At 43.6% G+C, this 17836-nt stretch overlaps 1 protein-coding gene across 2 annotated transcripts in view; it reads right to left on the bottom strand.

The window, feature by feature from the left end:
* Positions 1-17836, bottom strand: part of TWF2 (twinfilin actin binding protein 2) — a 66610-nt gene that overhangs the window by 8490 nt on the left and 40284 nt on the right. The window contains exons 2-5 of one of the 2 annotated variants that reach the window (XM_063121133.1): positions 17391-17569; positions 13121-13216; positions 11247-11351; positions 6416-6430 (exon numbers count right to left, since the gene is read on the bottom strand). In XM_063121133.1, the coding sequence (XP_062977203.1) occupies positions 6416-6430; positions 11247-11351; positions 13121-13216; positions 17391-17569 (395 nt within the window). The remainder of the gene's footprint in view (positions 1-6415; positions 6431-11246; positions 11352-13120; positions 13217-17390; positions 17570-17836) is intronic. The other variant, XM_063121134.1, reaches the window with a different exon arrangement.

Genomic DNA, 17836 nt, shown 5'->3' with positions numbered 1-17836 from the left:
GTAAAAGTCAACTGAACGCAATGGAAAACTACACGGAGCCTGCCACAACACAATGGTTGTGCAAGAACTCTCCTCTGCACAGCGTGGATATTCTGCATGGAGTGTTTTCCCAAAAAATGTTGCGTGGAGTTTTCGTACCAGACAATACATTTCTTTACAGTGGTGCAAAAACTCCACCATGGAGTTCTGAGACCACAGTTGAGAAACATATTGTCTGAACTGAGCTGTTAACTATCACTGCCAAGCTAAAATTTATCAGCATGAACAAAAGTTGGGACAGGGGCTGCATTCTAAGAATTCCCCTGATGTTTATCAAATCCAACAATAAATTCTCCCTATCATGTTTGTTGAGATATTGTACATTTCTGAATTCCTGGGATAAGCATTTTAAATACACTACTGCTCCAACAAGTAATCTATTACCTGCCATATTTATCATGGTAGTGGTTTAAGCTATTATACTATTGGTTACAAGGAAAATTCCAGAGAAGAAGCCATGGAAAATGGAGGGAAACTTCCTTCAGTCAATGAAGGTTTCTAATGACCATCCTGATTAAGCAGTACTCTTAATAAACCACCCACTCTCCAGTCCACCAAATTCACTTCAAAGTCAAAGCAAGGAATCAGATTCTTTCTAACAGAAATTCACATCACCCATTAGGTAACTTATCCTTCGTATTTCTCTCAAGGCAGTTTAGAAATGGGGCCCACATTCACTTAGTTAACATAACAGAAACTGAACTCTGGTTTGGAGATTTTGTTGTGGTTGTTTCTTTCGTTTGGCTGAGAGTAAATAATGAAGGATGTGACCAAATTGGCAATCAAGAGAAAGGAACCCCCAGTAGGAGAAGAAAGCAAAATGCAGGCAACAGACCCTACCTCCTCAGGGTGAGGGTATTGAATCACTGACGGGCAGCAGCAACAGCCCACTTCCATCTGCCATGTAGAAAGCAGGGAAATGGAGTCACATTGTGACAGAAACAAAACAAAAAGGAAAAGGAGAGAAAGAGTTACCTGAAGGCTCTCACATATCCTGGGCTGGGCTAGTAAGCAACAAGGCTCATGAAGCACCCTAGTTGGTCTAACACAACTTTCCCCAACTGGGCACCCTCCAGATGTGTTGAAAGAGAACGCTTAGCATCCCTAGCCAGCAGGCTCATGGTGGATGGGGATTATGGGAGTTGTAGTCCAACACATCTGGAGGGTGCCCAGTTGGGTAAGGCTGACCTAAAACACCGCTGAAAGGTCCACCACCCACAATTATGGCACGGTTTGTTTGCTAGGCACTGATGTCAGTTTATTCTGGGCTGGCAATTCTGCAATCGCTTCCACACCTTTGATAAACAATCAACTTCTCAAATCCTATCTGGTCCTGAACGGCTTCTGTAAAACAATCACTTTCGTTTGCCCATTTCAATGGAACATGTCACTGAGTGCCCAATTGTTAACAAAGATTTTTTGATGTAGGTTTTTTTGGTATTGCGTGCAAAGAGGTTGTAACATGCCGAGAAGGAGGGCCTACCATCTCACTGCTGGAGGCCAGGGAATGAAGATCCTTGAAGCACATGCGAAACAAAAATTGCAACAAGGTTAGCTCTGTGCTAAACTCCTCTGGAAGGGTTCAACAATACAGAAAAGGATCTAAGTGTTTGGCCACCCCAAGGAAAGGCTTTCGCTATCTAAACCATGAGAGTTTCCCATAGGGCAGTAAAATAGCTTCCTGTACTAACCACAGGCTTTCTACTGGAATTCATGAGGACATTTACCTGAACAAGGGTATTTGCATATATACTAGAAAGAATGCCACACAATACCTTTTGTTTCTAACAGAAATACCCAGGGAACAGGAAGACAACAGAAAGCAAAATACAGAATGTCTGCATTTGGGTTATCATATCTGAGATTAATACGCTGAGATATGAACAAGACTTTGCCCATGCACACAGTCCCTTTGCATGAGCTAGAGGTAAACCAGGAAGTCTTAAATTAGTCAGTTCTTTTGAATTGGAAAATTATAGTTATCAGCTTCAGAACAAGCCAGGATCCTAAGCAATAGATTGAACTTGGTTTAAGAACCTGGCTTGTTTGCAAGTTGGTAACCTTAGTTTCCCAAGTTCAAATGAGACCAGAAACTACGGTTAATTGAGGAATTTTGTACTGCATCCAGGCATGCTGTGAAGGGTCTAACAAAGGGAACTAACATACCTAAGCAAATGGTTCACTCATGGCTTAATAAACCAAGATATGATTGCTTGAATGCAGCCACTGTAACTGCGGGATGAGGAGTGTCCAGATAACAGGGGCATCAAGCATTCTCTCAGGCTATGCTTGACTGTCACTCAATCCCCAAGTTGCTTTTGGCACTTAGATTTTGTTCATGGTTGCACTTCAGCAAGCCGTCTCTCCCACCCTCCAGCCACACAGACAACATCAGAAGGAGTGAAGCATCCTTCAGCAATAGGCAAGCCCTATGCTGCAATGATTACTTTCCAAAAATGTATATACTGCCCTTCAGCAATGCTTCCAGGCATAAACAAGATAAATACAAAATCAAGCCAAAATGTAACAGTTACAACGTGGCAAGCCACGGGTGGGCAACTTCAGGAAGTCCAGGAGAGATTCTCCCTGCACCACCACTCTGGGCCACAGTCTGTGGATTCACCCAAATTTTAAAATTATTATTCTTATTATTTTAGCTGCTACAGAACTCCAAAAGGGTCATATTTAATTTACTTGCAATCCAAATTTAGCAAACAAGCTAAATTTGACCGTTTGAGCCCTCCAGCTACAGACACCATTTTTCTGGGTTGCCTCAAATTTGGCAGGGTGGCGAGGAACACATCGGGGGGGGGGGGGCACAGGGGGACACATGTTTCCCAGCCCTGTGTTAAACTATGGGGCAGTCTACAAAGAAAACACTTTCTAACTCTTTATAAAACTGATCTAGAAGAATACCTGTGTTTATGAATCTCTGATCTACACAATACCTTCTACAGAATGACACTTTTTAAAAAAGAAATTCAGAATTCAAGAATTGCATGCTCAGGGAGAAGACAAATCCCTATCAGGAACACAAGCAATAAGGCATATATAAATACTTCAAATGTTTACAAAAGAACTTGGAGGCTAATTATGCAAACACCCTAATTATGCAAGCATCCTAATTATGCAAGAGTTTGCTTTATGTGTACACTTTATTGCACAAACCCATACACATTTACTCAGAAGTAGGCCCCATTGCATTCAAAGGAGTTTATGCTTTGGTCAGCATGCATAAGATTGCAGCCTCAGTCCTTGTTTTGTAGAATTTATTATTTGCTTGCTGGATAAGAACTGAGGAAGGAAAATCTAGACCAGCCTTGCTCAACCTTCTGCCCTCCAGATGTGTTGGACTCCAAACTACCTCCTGCAAAGTTTCCTGAGGGATGCTGAGAGCTGTAGTCCAACACATCTGGAGGGCACCAGTTTGGGGAAGGCTGACCTAGACTCATTAACAATGGAGCAGAGAGAAGATCCCGTTTCCTGAAACAGCTGAAGGTATGCCTGCAACCACACAATACACATGCCCCTATGAGCTGCAATTACGGGGGCTTCCAGGGCTGTAAGACTTACAGAGAAAATGTGGTCAGCGCATTTTTTGTACATTGCGTGAAGTGGGCCACAGCTTGGTCTAGGAATGGTAGACTGCCATTTTGCAACTGAAGAGCCAACTTAAATTGCACTAACCAATCTATCAGAGCTGTATGTCAGCCACAGACTCTTGCAGGGAATGCAGGGGCCCACTTGGCTCAAGTGACAGGGCATCCACTCAGAACAAAAAGACCTTTCATGCTATTGAGATCCAGATCAGCAGCCAGTCATCGGCCATAGATCAGTGCTTCAATCCCCACCTCTTAAAGGGGGCATAGCAGCAAATGCCACTTTCTCCACATGTATGATTTCACCTCCACTCCCGCAAAGAAGTGGTCAGGAGGTTGGTTTGGGGCCTAAGGGACTCTGACGGTTTAAGGCGCAGTCCTATGAATGTTTAGATAGAAAAGAAATCTTATAACTCCTCCTGCATTCCCAAGCTACCCTGGCTGCCTGAAAGGATGCTGGGACATGCAGAATTTTGTCTACCTAAATATGCATAGGATTGTGCCTTAATCAATGAAAAGGAAATGCTAAGCCACAATTTCCCAACCTTGCTCTCTCTCCTTGAAGATGAAGGGCACAACAAACACTTCTAGACCAAAAGAGGAAGTTAAATTCTCTATTAGGAAGTCACTCACATTAAATTTGAGCTAAACTATGAGCTCGAGCTATGCAGATTTCAAACGTTCTAAAGAACGTTCACAGAGAAGCAAGAGCGTTTCAGCATTCCGTAACAAGATGGTATAGTCAGAGGAACAGTTTAATGCTTAATGCTGCAAAAACTCTATGCTTAAAGTCAGGGAATTCCCAAGGTCTATGCTTGGAATGCAGCCAAATGTGATACCCATAACTTCTCTACTACTCTATTGGCAAACAAATGACAGCCATTTCAGAGACATTGTCCAGTACTGCCCACCACACCGCAAATACCTTGCAATCTTGCCTTCATAAACTCATTCACGTTCCTACTTGTATTTCTATGTCTCTCCAAATTAATAATTGTTTTTGGTTTGCTATGATTTTGTCATAATTCCCAAACAATTAATTATGTAGAGTAGAACATTCAGTGCATTTCACATTTGAAAACTTTCTGATCCAACTCACTTATGGCACTAATCTAATGCATGTGAACATACAGGAGCCACTCAAATGGTGTGTGTGTTTAATCCTGTTTTCATAATCATTTTAGAGAATTATCCTATGAAGACTTCACAGCTTCCTCTCTGAGCATTATACCAAATATAATCTTACCCAAGGTGAAGGGCAAGCACTTCTAACTTACAATTTAAGAACTATTTATAAACCTTTGGATTGTATTTATAAATGATGCAGAAAAAGGGAAAAACCTCTAGCATCCATTGGATTTCAAAAACAGGAGTGTCAAAGGATTTGGCCTTCAGGTATATCACATATTCAGAGCATAGCAGCCATGTCCAAATCAAGCTGATCTTATATGAAAAGGCTAACAAACACGAGCTGATTGTGTCATTTTGCTGCATGGGTTCAGTGGGAGGAAGCCCACTGGTACTTACTCCTGAGTAGACATGCATAGGATCGCACCGTTTAATCATCCTATGTTTTCTAGGCTACTTATACAGCTTCTTTTATATACTGATGTGGTACAGCCCTACAAAATTGTTAACAGCAGCGAATTAGAATTAACACACAAAATATTAAAAGAAACTGGTTTGACAGCATTCAGCCTAAACGCTACAATGCAAGGAAAGGAATTTTGAGTCATGTGCCACCTTAACTGTCATGTGAAGTCATACGAGACCAAAAAAAACAACACACCAAGAAATCAATGACCTCTCTTTGGGGTGAAAGAACGCAGAAGCACTGCACAAACAGGCACGCATGCATTAGGTACAGAAAACAAATCCTCTTATTATCTCCCCCCAAACCCTTAAAAGAAACAGTGCCCTACAGTTCTCCTGCAGAAATCCACAGCTTGATTATTAAACTCGTGGATTAAGCACGAAAGCTTCCCCAATGGTCAATAACGTGCCATTCTTACTATTAGTCCGCAAGTGTTATCGGCAGCAGTTTGTCTCCGGCAAATATATAGGTCAAGGTTGGCAGAAGCTTATCATTGGGATCCGGTAGTGTTCCATTACCAAACTGTAAAGTTCAAGAAATTCTGGCTGGTCCGTCTAGCTAGCATTCCCAACATCCATCCCAATGGCATGTCCAACTAAGGCACAGGGAAGGGGTGGGGGAAGTCAACTTAGGCCTCAATCCTATGCATGTTTAGACAGCAAAAAGCCCTGCAACTCCCAGTATTGTCCAGGCAGTATGGCTGGCTGAAGAAGAATGCTGGGAGTTGTAGGACTTTTTTTTCTGCCTACACACGCATACGATTGCGCCCTTAAGCTTTAAAAGGCTTAGTAAAGACACAATGACGGGGACAGACCCTATACGCATTAAATGCAATGACTCGATGTTAGCACTTAAGAAATGAAGGTTTCCCAACCAAGCTCAATTAAGCCTGTGGGTGTGTGCATGTGTGCGTCATTATTATTTGGTGCTTTAACAATGACAGCAGTACAAATAAATATTTCAGGTTTTTTTATCGGCAGGGACAAAACTCTACACCAGGGACAAAGGGCTATAAGTGCTGAAGTGCTGAAATTCTGAAGTGCTGTTCCCGTTATATGTGGAAAGCCAGCCTCCCAGGGAACATTTCCTCTTGGCATGGCCTAGTTTAGTCCTCACACTTCACTCAAGGAGAGAGGAAAACAAAAAACAAAACGACAGAAAGCAAGCGATGGAAAGGACTTACCTGGGCTGTTTTACCCTGCAAGACACAGGCAAAAATCAACTGAGATCAAACGAAACTAAAACAAGCCTCGTACTTCGACAATCAAGCAGCTTGATTTATAAAATGAGAGTAGAGTAGGCTCAAGCTTGCCTGAAGCCCTGTTTTGTGCCCATGAAACTCTTAGCTTCTCAATTCCCAAGCCTGTGTTGGGGGTGATTCTAACTATCCGTCTGTCTGTCTGTCTCCATTATTATTTCTAGGCCATCTTTTAAGGGTGGAACCCTGTGATTACACAGTCATGAAGGAAAGCACACTCTGTACATGCTCAAAGATACTGTCTGCTGCAATATGTGAAGCAGTAACAGGGGACTGATCCGTGGAACTAAAAATCCTTTCTACAGCCAGGCTGCATGGTTCTTGTGAACTGCCCTTCCTGAGTGGCAGATGTCACGACAGAATGACATCTGAATCCATGCTAATATTGATGTCTGCCACTGAACAAGGGTGCAATGAATCCAGCCTTCCCCAACCTGGAGCCCTCCAGATGTTGTGAATGGGATCTCCCATGCTAGCTGGGAATTCTGGGGTTGCCGTCCAACACATCTGGAGGGTGCCAGACTGGGGAAGGATGAAGAAGGGGAAGTGGCAATGCTGGAGAGGGGACAGAATGGAACAGGAGAAGAATGGCTGCAGGAGCAGTTATCCCAATGCTTCCTAGCAATGCTTCCAAACTGTGGGGGCTGAAAAATGGGTTTGGAACTTCTGATCCTCAGAGTCCAGATCTGCAGGGAGCTTCAGGCTTCACAGGTCCCTGCAGCTGTGCAATCGGCATGAATGGCTTTCCAAACGGAGAGTGTGGCATAGCTCAGTGTAGAAGGTCCCAAGTTCAATCTCTTTCAGAAACTCAGGGGCAGCAAACTGGGGAGGAGCTGCCAGCAAGCACTGGGCGGAATGGACCACAGGCCTGACTCAGTCTGAAGCAGCTGAAGCGGTTCAGGGGAGGTTCCTCAGGGACACAGCCTGTACTTCTAGTTGTGCGTTACGGCACCCAAGCAGGAGTATCCTGGACTCAAAGTACTCTGGCTAAACGCACAGGGGGAAAAGAGAGGCGGGGAAGTGATGCTGAAGCAGAGCCGGCTCTTTAGGCTTTCAATCCTCTGAGCTGCCCCCAAAACAAAACCGACATCTTGCCTGCCTCAGTGACACTGGGATCACATGCACACTGACCCAGCAACGGAGCACTGCACAGAGAAGGGCTCTCTTCTTCACCGCCTGTCATAACTGCTCAGCCACAGAGTCAGGGAAGGGGGGTGGGGGCAGGGGGGAAGCTGGATGCCTGTCATCAGAAACATGGATATACATATTTAGAGAGGGGTGCAGAATGAGAGATGCTAACTGGACCACGATTGTTTCAACTCCACTGCGGAAGAGAAGTAGATGACAGCAGAAAGAGGCTAAAGTGTTGCATCTTATATACACAGGTCTGATACATAGGGTGAAAAAATAGAGAGATAAGGGGCTGGATCCAGAACCTGGCTTCAGCAAAAGGAAGGGCTCTGCTTGCAGAAGGTTCCTACGCCTGGTTTTGGGGGATCCTCTCTCCTTCCCCACCATGCCACAGCTCACTCCAACCAGCACGGTCTCCTGACTCTCTGCCTGGGTTCACACAACATGCCAACCCACACAGCCAGGGTGCGGTGCCAACCATGCAGTGTGGCTTATTTTTCTCCATCAAGCCGCTTTGAGAACCCATGGTTTGTTGTTGGGTTGTTCAGGGTGGTTAACAAGACACACTGCATAGTTAACAAGCCATCCTAGCTGCATTCAGGCAAAACGACAACTCACCCTGCGGAAAACGTGCTGCAATCAGACAACACATTAACCCACTCTCCAACAAATAAGCCATGGTTCAAAACAAGCCATGCTTCAAAACGAACTCATACTCACCCACTGAGTGTCATTTCGCATATTGTGTGAACCCAGTCTGAGGCCTGGTTGAGACAACATGCTAAACCATGCTGCTTAACTACAAAATGGCTAATGGAATGCACTAAGGTCAATGCATTCCGTTAACCATTTTGTGGTTAAGCATCATGGTTTAGCGTGTTGTCTGAGCCAGGCCATTGTGTAACATTTTCAGGGGGCTGGAAGGGCTGCCCTGGGAAGGAGAGGGCAAGGAAACCCACTTCCAATCCATGGGGTGGGGAAGGCAAAAACTATTGAGGTGAGCCATCTTTCTTTAAAGTAGAAAACCTAGGTTACGTGGTGTTGGTCATCATCATCTCTATATAAGCCTTTATATACACTTGGTTCTTGTTCATTTTTAATATTAAGGGTATTTCGCCTAACATACACAAAGTTGAAATTTGGTACACACATAGTTCAAGATAGTCTGATTGATCGAAAATATGAAAAGGTGACATTTCTAGGCCTGCCGCCTAAAATATGCCAAACAACTTCTTTTCTAAGTGGAAGGTGGTAAAACTGGTCTCCAGGCTAATATCATTTTTAGTGAGTAACACCCCACTCACCCTAGTTCTGCTATGTGGGGTCAGTCCTGCAAACAAACAACACAGAAAAGACCTAAGGGAATATTTAGGAAATTCGGTTTAGGGAGGCAGAAGGTAGCATCATTTTCAGTGCTTAAATCCACCACCAGGTGTGCCACAGTCAACGTAGAACCTTTAGAAATGTAACTTTTTGTCTGTGTTTTCAGTAAAACACAAGAAAATGTGATCCTTCTCTTACCTTCCTCTACAAGTTACATTAAGCAAAGACATACAGTATATTTATTAAAAATGATCAAAATGTACATACTAGCTGAAATTTAAGATGGCAGCAAATGCAGTGGAATCCAACAGATCTGATCTATCAAAACTAATTTGAAGAAATTCGGTTTTGTGGGGAATCCCTGCGCACACCCTCTCTCTTAACTCTGTTAAACCTTTCCTTAGATCATACAATCCGAACCACTCCAATTCTCTGCCTTTAACAGCCTTAAAAAAATCATCCATCCAACTCCCCTCCCTAGGCCTATCCCCCACTCTCACTGATGGGACACAGTCATGGTTGCTTCCAACATTTCCTATCCCTTCCTCCAGCATCCCCCTGTGGGAGACACCACAGTCACTTGCAACAGGGGAGTTCCTGGCGGTTCCCCACCCTCTTCCATCCAGTCTCCAGGAAAGTGCTTATCACAACCATAAGCTCATTTTAGGAATGGCTGAGAGCAAATTTTTTTCTGCCTGTTTTCAGGATTCTTCATCACCCCTTTTGCTAGGGATGATAACATCCTTAAGGCTTAAGCCAGCACAAACGAGAAATCTGGCTGCCGCACATTCGTTACTAAATCATCATTTGATTTGACTGTCATCTGCAACAGGGAGATGAGAGCCCTAAAGCTGATATCCTGGCAGGCTAAAAATCGTTCAGATATACCTTATATTATTAAAGGAGCAAAGGGTAAAAAGGGAAACGGCAAGAAAGAATTCCAAGTGGGGATTCTAATATTATACAATATCAGAACAATGGTATAAGGTGCCGGGACGGGCGTAGGCACCTGGTTGGCTCCCCATATATATCTTTATATCCTTACAAACTGCTATGCTATGTTCCAATTTCACACAACTGGAAGGCCATCTAGTTCAACTCACTACTCCCATGTGGGATCATGCCCCCAAGCTCCAACTGATAACTTGTGTGATTGCTTTAAGGCAGAGGTTTTCAACCTTGGTTCTACAACACCCATCATCTCCAACCAGCATGGCCATTGGTCAAGGAAGATGCGAGTTATAGTCCAGCATCATCTAGGGATCCAAGGTGGGGAACCACTACTTTTACAGGATTAGAACACACTTTCTAATTCTCTTTTCTCACTGCTTACATGGGGCTATCCCAAAGGAGGGCAATGGCCACATCATGACTATGTGAAGAGATGTCTGGGCTATTGTCTTGGAAGACTCCTCAGTCTTCCTCCCAGTTTTCAGGATTCTTCATCACCCCTTCTGCTAGGGATGATAACATCCCTAAGTCTTAAGCCAGCACAAATGAGAAAGTTGGCTGCCTCCAGGCCGGGAGTGATACCTCCCAGAGTTCTTTCACTAACTCACAAACATTGTTTTTCCTGAATAAGGACAGGGAATCATTTTGGGGGATACAAGTGCAGTTGTCACATCATTGTTGCTGGCAGATCAAATGCTGCCCCTTACATTATTCCTTTTGTGGGATCATCATATTTCTCCATCCCTTAAAAACACCAACATTTCATCACTGGGGAAGTATGATTCTGCCAATAGCTGGCACAATCAGTATGGACATGGCTGGTGCGCCACTGCCACAAAGCACTGACTGGATAGCACCTGTGACAGGAATTGATAACAGGGAGCACAGATACATTTCCCCACACACCTAGTCTCCAGAACTGACCGAGGGTAGTCAACTTAGGAAAGGCAACAGCTGGCAATGAAATAGGTAAGGAAAAGCTGTGAAGCTTTTCCTAGGCACTACAAGGAAGGAACACTGCCCCGCCCCCACAAAAACCAGTGGAATGAAAGTTTCTATCATAATTTGAGGCTCTAGGTGCCTAACTTTCAGTTTCCGCCCAGTGCTGTGCACTTCTCCTTTCCCTAAGGAAGTGCATGGCCATTCTAATGGTTTCCAAAAGGGAGGGGGGCAACACAGTCATGGCTGCTGCTCCTGCCCGCAGCAGCAAGGCCATCTCCCCCAGTCCCAATCTAACGGAATGCATACGCTTGATATCACACCGTGAAGTGTAAATAGGGCCACAGGAAAAACTGCAGGTGGGGCAGAATCATCGGGAGACGCATCCACCACCCCCGCCCCGCCTTCTCACCTCATTGATGCGGATCTGCTGAAGCTCTCGTTCGGCTGCTGTCAGAGGAGCTGGAGCCGAGGACGACGACACGTGCTTCTGGTAACCACTGAGCGAGATGTCTTCCTGCAGCCAAACAAGAGGAGCAGATGTAGCAACCCTAGGTCTGCTTTAAGGGATAACCGAGGCAAATGGCGCCTTGAGTTTCACGATGGAAGAAAGGTAGGATAGACATTAGACTGATTCACAAACCATCTTCTTGTGATGGCACAACCTTCCTGCCTGCTTACCTACCTTCCGTCAAGGTGAGTGACAGCCAATGCTTCAGTAGTCACAGAGACCAGCCAATGCTAAAACTGGTTATGAGGCTGCATAGGATCAATTCCCGTTTTTGCAAGTCATATGCATTGAAAAGAAGTACTTTTCCTTTATTATTATTATTTATTTATTTATTTATTTATTTATTTATATAGCACCATCAATGTACATGGTGCTGTACATTTCACTTCTAATAAGAAGTGAAATGCCACAACTGAAGAACTGGTCAATGTTGGCCGTTACTAGGCTTAGTAGCAGATTCTTTGGCCAAAGAAAGGTATAACTTGAGGATTTCACAATCACTTATAACCGTAGAAGGTTGTAGAGTGATGGTTAGAAACACGAGGCTTCATATGATGAGCAAGGCTGCCACCTTATGGCTCTTTCCATGTAAAACACGACATTAAAATCCTTGTTGGCAAACCAGGATTTGCTACTGTATGACATGAAAAATGCACTTAAGTTAATGAAGTTTCATTTTGCTGCTCAATCCAGAGTATGTTGCTACTACTCAACAGATATTGACATCTAGGAATACCCTGGTCAATACCCACGCAGAGGGGCTTGAACCTGAGCTCCCTTTTCTTTTTTTATATATCACAGAGTAGTGCTTGAATTATGAGCAGGGCGGGAGAAGATTAATGAAATCCACAAGCCCCAAACCCCGACTCCCACCAACCTTAGCCAAATCATATGTTCCTTGTAACCTTCTGGCTAGACCCCCTCTGATTCAATCACTGTTAACAAAAAGGTTTGTTTAGGAAGAACAGGATAAAGCCAGGCATGAGAAAAGCTGTCAGGCTCACAATTCACAGGTTGCAAGTGCCACCTCTGTCCATGATGCACAAACAGGCCACACTGTACACAAGCCCCATGTTCAAACATTTCTGGAACTTCGTCTAGCCATCTGACACCTCAATCCCATTCCATCCCCTCAGGTTCCGAATAGAGAAGGCATTGCAAGGTAGGTGAATCTGAACGGAACTTCAAGTGGAAGAATGACAGGAAAGTTACCTCCAGAGGGCAGGCATTATTTTCTACACTGATTATTTTCTTCAGTTCTTAGAGAAATGAAAACTACCCAAAGGGAATGGGGAATCATAGTCTGACTTCTAGACGTGGGATTCCATGTAACACTGTACAACATACCAATGGATATATTCCCTTTCCTAAGGATTGGCCTTTCTTATGGTCTTGTTCTACATCTGTTGTTCACCGCTCCGAAATCTTGGGTGTGGAGAGGTATTATTATTATTACTATTATTATTACTATTATTATACACTACTGGCTATGGAAGTTAAAGAACTATGGCAAAAAGGAAAAGTTACAATTATCTGTTAGTCAAATCAGTCAGTGGCATCACATCAAAAAACTACACAGAAACCCTTCAGAAATTAGGCCTACCAAAATACATCCACATCAACATCCAATAAGTAGTCATACTTCAAACATGTTCAATAGTCAGGAAATTTCTGAATCAGTAAAAGACAGCATGACTTAGCAAAGGTCGTCATGGTCATCTAAAAAACTGCCATGAGTGATAAAAGAGAGTTCATCATCATCCAAATTGCCATACCTTAACTGTTCCAAAGAGCTCATCCTTTACATGTCCTCCTCCAAACTCTTTCTTCACTGTTGCTCTGGTTGCTGCGTAGAGCATCTTCAGTCTAACCTGGTCATACAGAAAGAGATGAGAAGATCATCAGCAACAAGGACAAGCCATTCCATGGCTATGCAAAGACTTATGGCCAGACCAGTAGCCAAAAAATACTGTAACTGCAGGATTATTTGTGGTTCTGAAGCCCATCAGGAAGAACCTTCCTTACCCAGAGATAGATTCTCCTGCCACTATTTTTACAGGGTAATGGTCTTCAAACTACTGCTCCAAAATATGTTCAAACAGACTTCAAAGTCAGCCATGTGGGGCATGCGAGTATAAAAACTATTGGGCTGCCAATACAATCAAGTATGCGCTAAGTCAATTCAAATCAGCAGTTATTCCCTGAGGGAGTTGTGGATTATTTAATCAAGAGATTCTACATCAGGACTTGAGAGACTCCTAGCAACTATTGATCCTGTTACTATACCCATCTTCATGGCAGATTTTTTTAAAAAAAAATAAATGGGTAAAATATTCCAGTTCAGATGTAAATCCATTTATTGAGGTACTTTCATATGGGACACTAAAAGAGCCTTTGACCCTCTCTCACACTATTTGTGGCCATGTATGAATGTTGTGAACGCAAACAGAAAATGGAAGAGACACATTTTAAATTTAATATTCTTTTTAAATATTTATACCTTGCCTTCCAAAGTAAAAAATTATCTTAAAGTGTGTTCATAAATTTAAAATCCAAATGCATATTAAAAACAATGAATAAAGCAAAATGCCATAAGCTAAATAGAAGCAAATTAATAAGCAACAGAAGAGAAAATCAGCAAACACAAGCAGGGCATTCCCTCAGACACAGAGGGTCCTGAATACCCTCTGGAAAAAAATGGTCCTTGCTTGCTACCTAGAGAGGAGGCATAGTAAACTTTCCAGGGAGGGAGTTCCAGAAATGTGGTGCCGCTGCAGAAAAGGCCCTGTCTCTGACAGAGTATTCATCCACTGCACTGTAGATTATAGAGGTATTCAGAGAAGAACCTCCAAGGAAGATCTGAAGATATAGGAGCAGGCAGGTATGCTAGGCCCTGGTGATTTAGGGTTTTATAGACCAACACCATCATTTTGAACTGTGTGAAGAAACTAAATGGCAGTTTTAAAATAGGCCACTTCAACAAACCACAGTTAGAATACTGAAGGCTGTCCCCCACACTCCCAAAACTGTATATTCTGGCTGAAATAGGTTTTACATTCCATTACAGATCCAGATAAGCAAAAATCACTTTGGAGTAATGTGTGGCCTATCTCCACTGCAACTGGCTTAGCTGGCAACCTTTCAAGGACCCTTTTAAAAGTTCTATTAAGGGGCTAACACAGATACTTCACCACCCTTCACAAAACTATAATTCTCAAGATTCCCCAGGGATAACCATGACCACTTTAAAAAGCTATCATGGATGTACATGTTTCATGAGAATAATGTTGGAGGTTTTTCGCAAGTGATTACCTTTCATTGATGGTAAATGAATGGAAATTCATGGGGCTTTGATTTTAAAACAATCATTTCAGATTTTGCAATATATAAGATTGCAGAGTGTAAGACAGAATGGCTTTAAAAGAAAAGGAAAAGAAAAAAGAGACAGAACCACTTCCCCACCACTATCCATGACTTTGAATCTGGTGTCAATGTAGAACTCAAAAATACCAAATCAGACATGTGAATGTTTCTTAAACACATGCTTGCCCATTTGGCTATAATATGGGGGGGGGATGGGACTCTACTTTTTATACCATACCCATTTTGATCCCTCCCTCATCTTCTTGCTCTCCGCTTCATTAAGCCATTCCCCACCCACCAATCATGGCTCCGCCTGGGGAAAAGGGCTTAAAGCAGTGCGGCAAGTAAGTTGGGGGAAGGTTTTGACTTCTCTCTCTCAAGTGCTGTGTTTGGTATAAACCGTAGTCCTCCCACAGACCTGCTTTATAGCAAAATTGGCAAGTATGTGTTAAATAAACATGCGCACGTCTGGCTTGACACCAAGACAGAGTGAGAGCTAAATCCAGCTATCAAAATTACCTCAGGTGGCCACCAGATGGCGTGGTAAGTCTAATAGTAACAGAGATTCTCGATCACGATGAAAATCCCAGGAAACACAAGAACGTGTAAAAGGAATCTAGAAGCAACCCTCAATATTTATCCCATCCACAGAAATAATGTGTTCTGCTGTGTCGTCATATGTTAACCCACTTTGCTTAGGATGTGTGTGTGCACGCATGTGCGTATAGTCATATTCAAGTGTTCCAAGTGTGTAGTCCTGGGGTGATCAAGGCAGTGCATTTCTGGACCCCAATTTCTTGGCGAAGTTACCTGTACCTGAGCCTCCCCCTTCTCTGCCTTCTACGAAATGGGTGCAGGGGGGGGGGGAAACAGTGGGTTCAAACAAATGATTTTGTGTTTTGAAGCTCAGACTCCACCTCAGCATTGTTTTCTTATACTCTCATCAAGTTGCCTTCTGGGAAATGAGTGTTCTGTGACCAGCCATGTTCACCAAGGCAGCCATTTTATGAGAGCATTCACAACATTCTCAAAGGCCCAATTGTACCTACCAGCCCAAAAAGTTCGGGGACCCCTTGTGTAATCTCTACATTCAAGGAGAGGGTCCAGGAATGAGTGCACTAGCTCCACACCCCATCCACCCCATCCTTATTTGCTATATGTGGAGTGGAAAGTGACTCTGTGCACAGGAAAACTTCCTGTATCTGTGGTGGCTGTCTGCACGATTTAGAACCCTAGAAAATTGGGCTTCTAAGGATGCAATCCTATAGGTTGCACCCTCATTAGAAGAAAAACTCTGATCTTGGAGGCCTCTGAGTGTCCAACGCCTTGCCGTGCTGCTGCCGACAGGGCAGAAAGAGCACCAGAGGCAATTTTTGACTCTCTGTCCTCCTGTTTGTACATTTTCCTCTAGATGGGCCTCTGAGGCCATAAGAAACATCATATCCTGGCCTTCCCTCCCCCCCCCTCTGCAAAGCCCCATTTCAGACCTCTCTGAGCTCCTCTGAGGCCACTTTTGAGACCACACAGTGCAAGTGGCTATGGTTGTTTCCACAACGACTATGAGGGGGTGGGAATGGTGGGAGGGATTGGAAGTTGTAGCAGTGTCTATGGCCTTGGGGCAGGAGGGATTCCAAAGAATCCAATGGTCCCTGGGATGCTCCCCAGGGAGCATAGGATTGCTCTCTCCGTTGTTTAAAGAGCTTCCATGGATGGAGGAGGTTCTCCTTTCCACAGATTCATTCACCCTCTCCACAGGTAGAGGGCAAGAAGACTGATGATGGAGGGTGTGTGTGGAGCTATCACACTTGTCCCTGCTCCCCCTTCTTGCGTGCACAGACTATGTGATTTAGAACACCTGGGGATAGACAGACCATGTGTTTAATCATTAGGTTGCATTCGTTAGCATCTGTTTAGGCATTAATTCAAAACATTGTCTGTGTGAAAGAGAGGCCATCACTAGAAATCAGCCTTTTTCCACATGACATAGACAAATGGTCCCGACTATAAGTCCATTTGATCCTAGGTGTAGTAGCCTCTTAGCTACAAATGCTCATGCTACAATAAATTTGCTAGTCTTTAAGGTGCCGCTGGAAGAGTCCTTTGTTAATTGTAATAAAACAAAACCCAGTCACTCTTCCGGAACATGGGCATGGTGTACCTTCCTTTGTTGTGGTCAAAATTCTTCTCATCAATTACATCTTTAAAGGCATTAAATAAATATTAAATACTAGAAGATGTACATGGTAAGTACTTGTCACTCTGAACCTCATTACTTCTCACTAAATTACAACTTGTTGAATTTAATAGCATCACATAATAACGGGCAACATTTGCAAAATGCTGCAGGCTACATGTAGGTCAGGGATAGGGATCCAGGTGCCCTCCAGACATTTTGGACTACACATCTGGCTGGTGTTTATGGGATTTGTAGTGCAAAACACCTGCCCCTGACCTAGATACAAAGCAGCACACAATCTAAATCCTCCTCAAGGGCATTGCTATTTGTGCCTGGGAAAGGATGATATAGCAAAGTGAACAATAGCTGTTCTATAGAGGAGCACTTAGCATACCTTTTAATTCTCAACTCACTGCATAAACTAGTCACACATGCCAGGCCATTATGAAACTTCGGGGAGAAACACAAGTGGCATTTCTTTTAATGGAAATAAACCAGAGACTTACAGGGGAGTTGTCAGGTGACCAGGAGATAAAAAGCCACTCATAGCCTTGTGCGTTTTGGGTGTCCAGGCGGTAGAGGATGTAACAGGGCTGCAGTTCATCCAGTAGCGGCAGCACGAAAGAGTCATAGTCCTTATCCCAACGACGAGACAATTCTTTGTAGGCTCCAAGCACCAACTGCTCTGAAAGTCCGGGTGGTGGGGGGAGAGGAAAAAGTAAGCAAAAGAGACGTCATATTAGCAGTTGTCCATAACAGCAGCATGGATTATTCTGTGTCAAAGTTGAGGGATTTACAACTCTCAAGAATTCTTCACTGTAAAGACATGATCCTCACTGAAATTATGAGAACCCCCAACTTCCCTTCCTTCTGAGAACCCCAGTAGCTCACATGATTACAATGGCAGATTTGAGTACTTGTTGGCAAAAAATACACTCATGTTTCCTATGGT

The sequence above is a fragment of the Elgaria multicarinata genome, chromosome 3 (assembly GCF_023053635.1).
Source record: "Elgaria multicarinata webbii isolate HBS135686 ecotype San Diego chromosome 3, rElgMul1.1.pri, whole genome shotgun sequence".
In the NCBI taxonomy this organism is placed as follows: Eukaryota; Metazoa; Chordata; class Lepidosauria; order Squamata; family Anguidae; genus Elgaria; species Elgaria multicarinata.
This window is presented reverse-complemented; position numbering and strand designations above follow the sequence as displayed.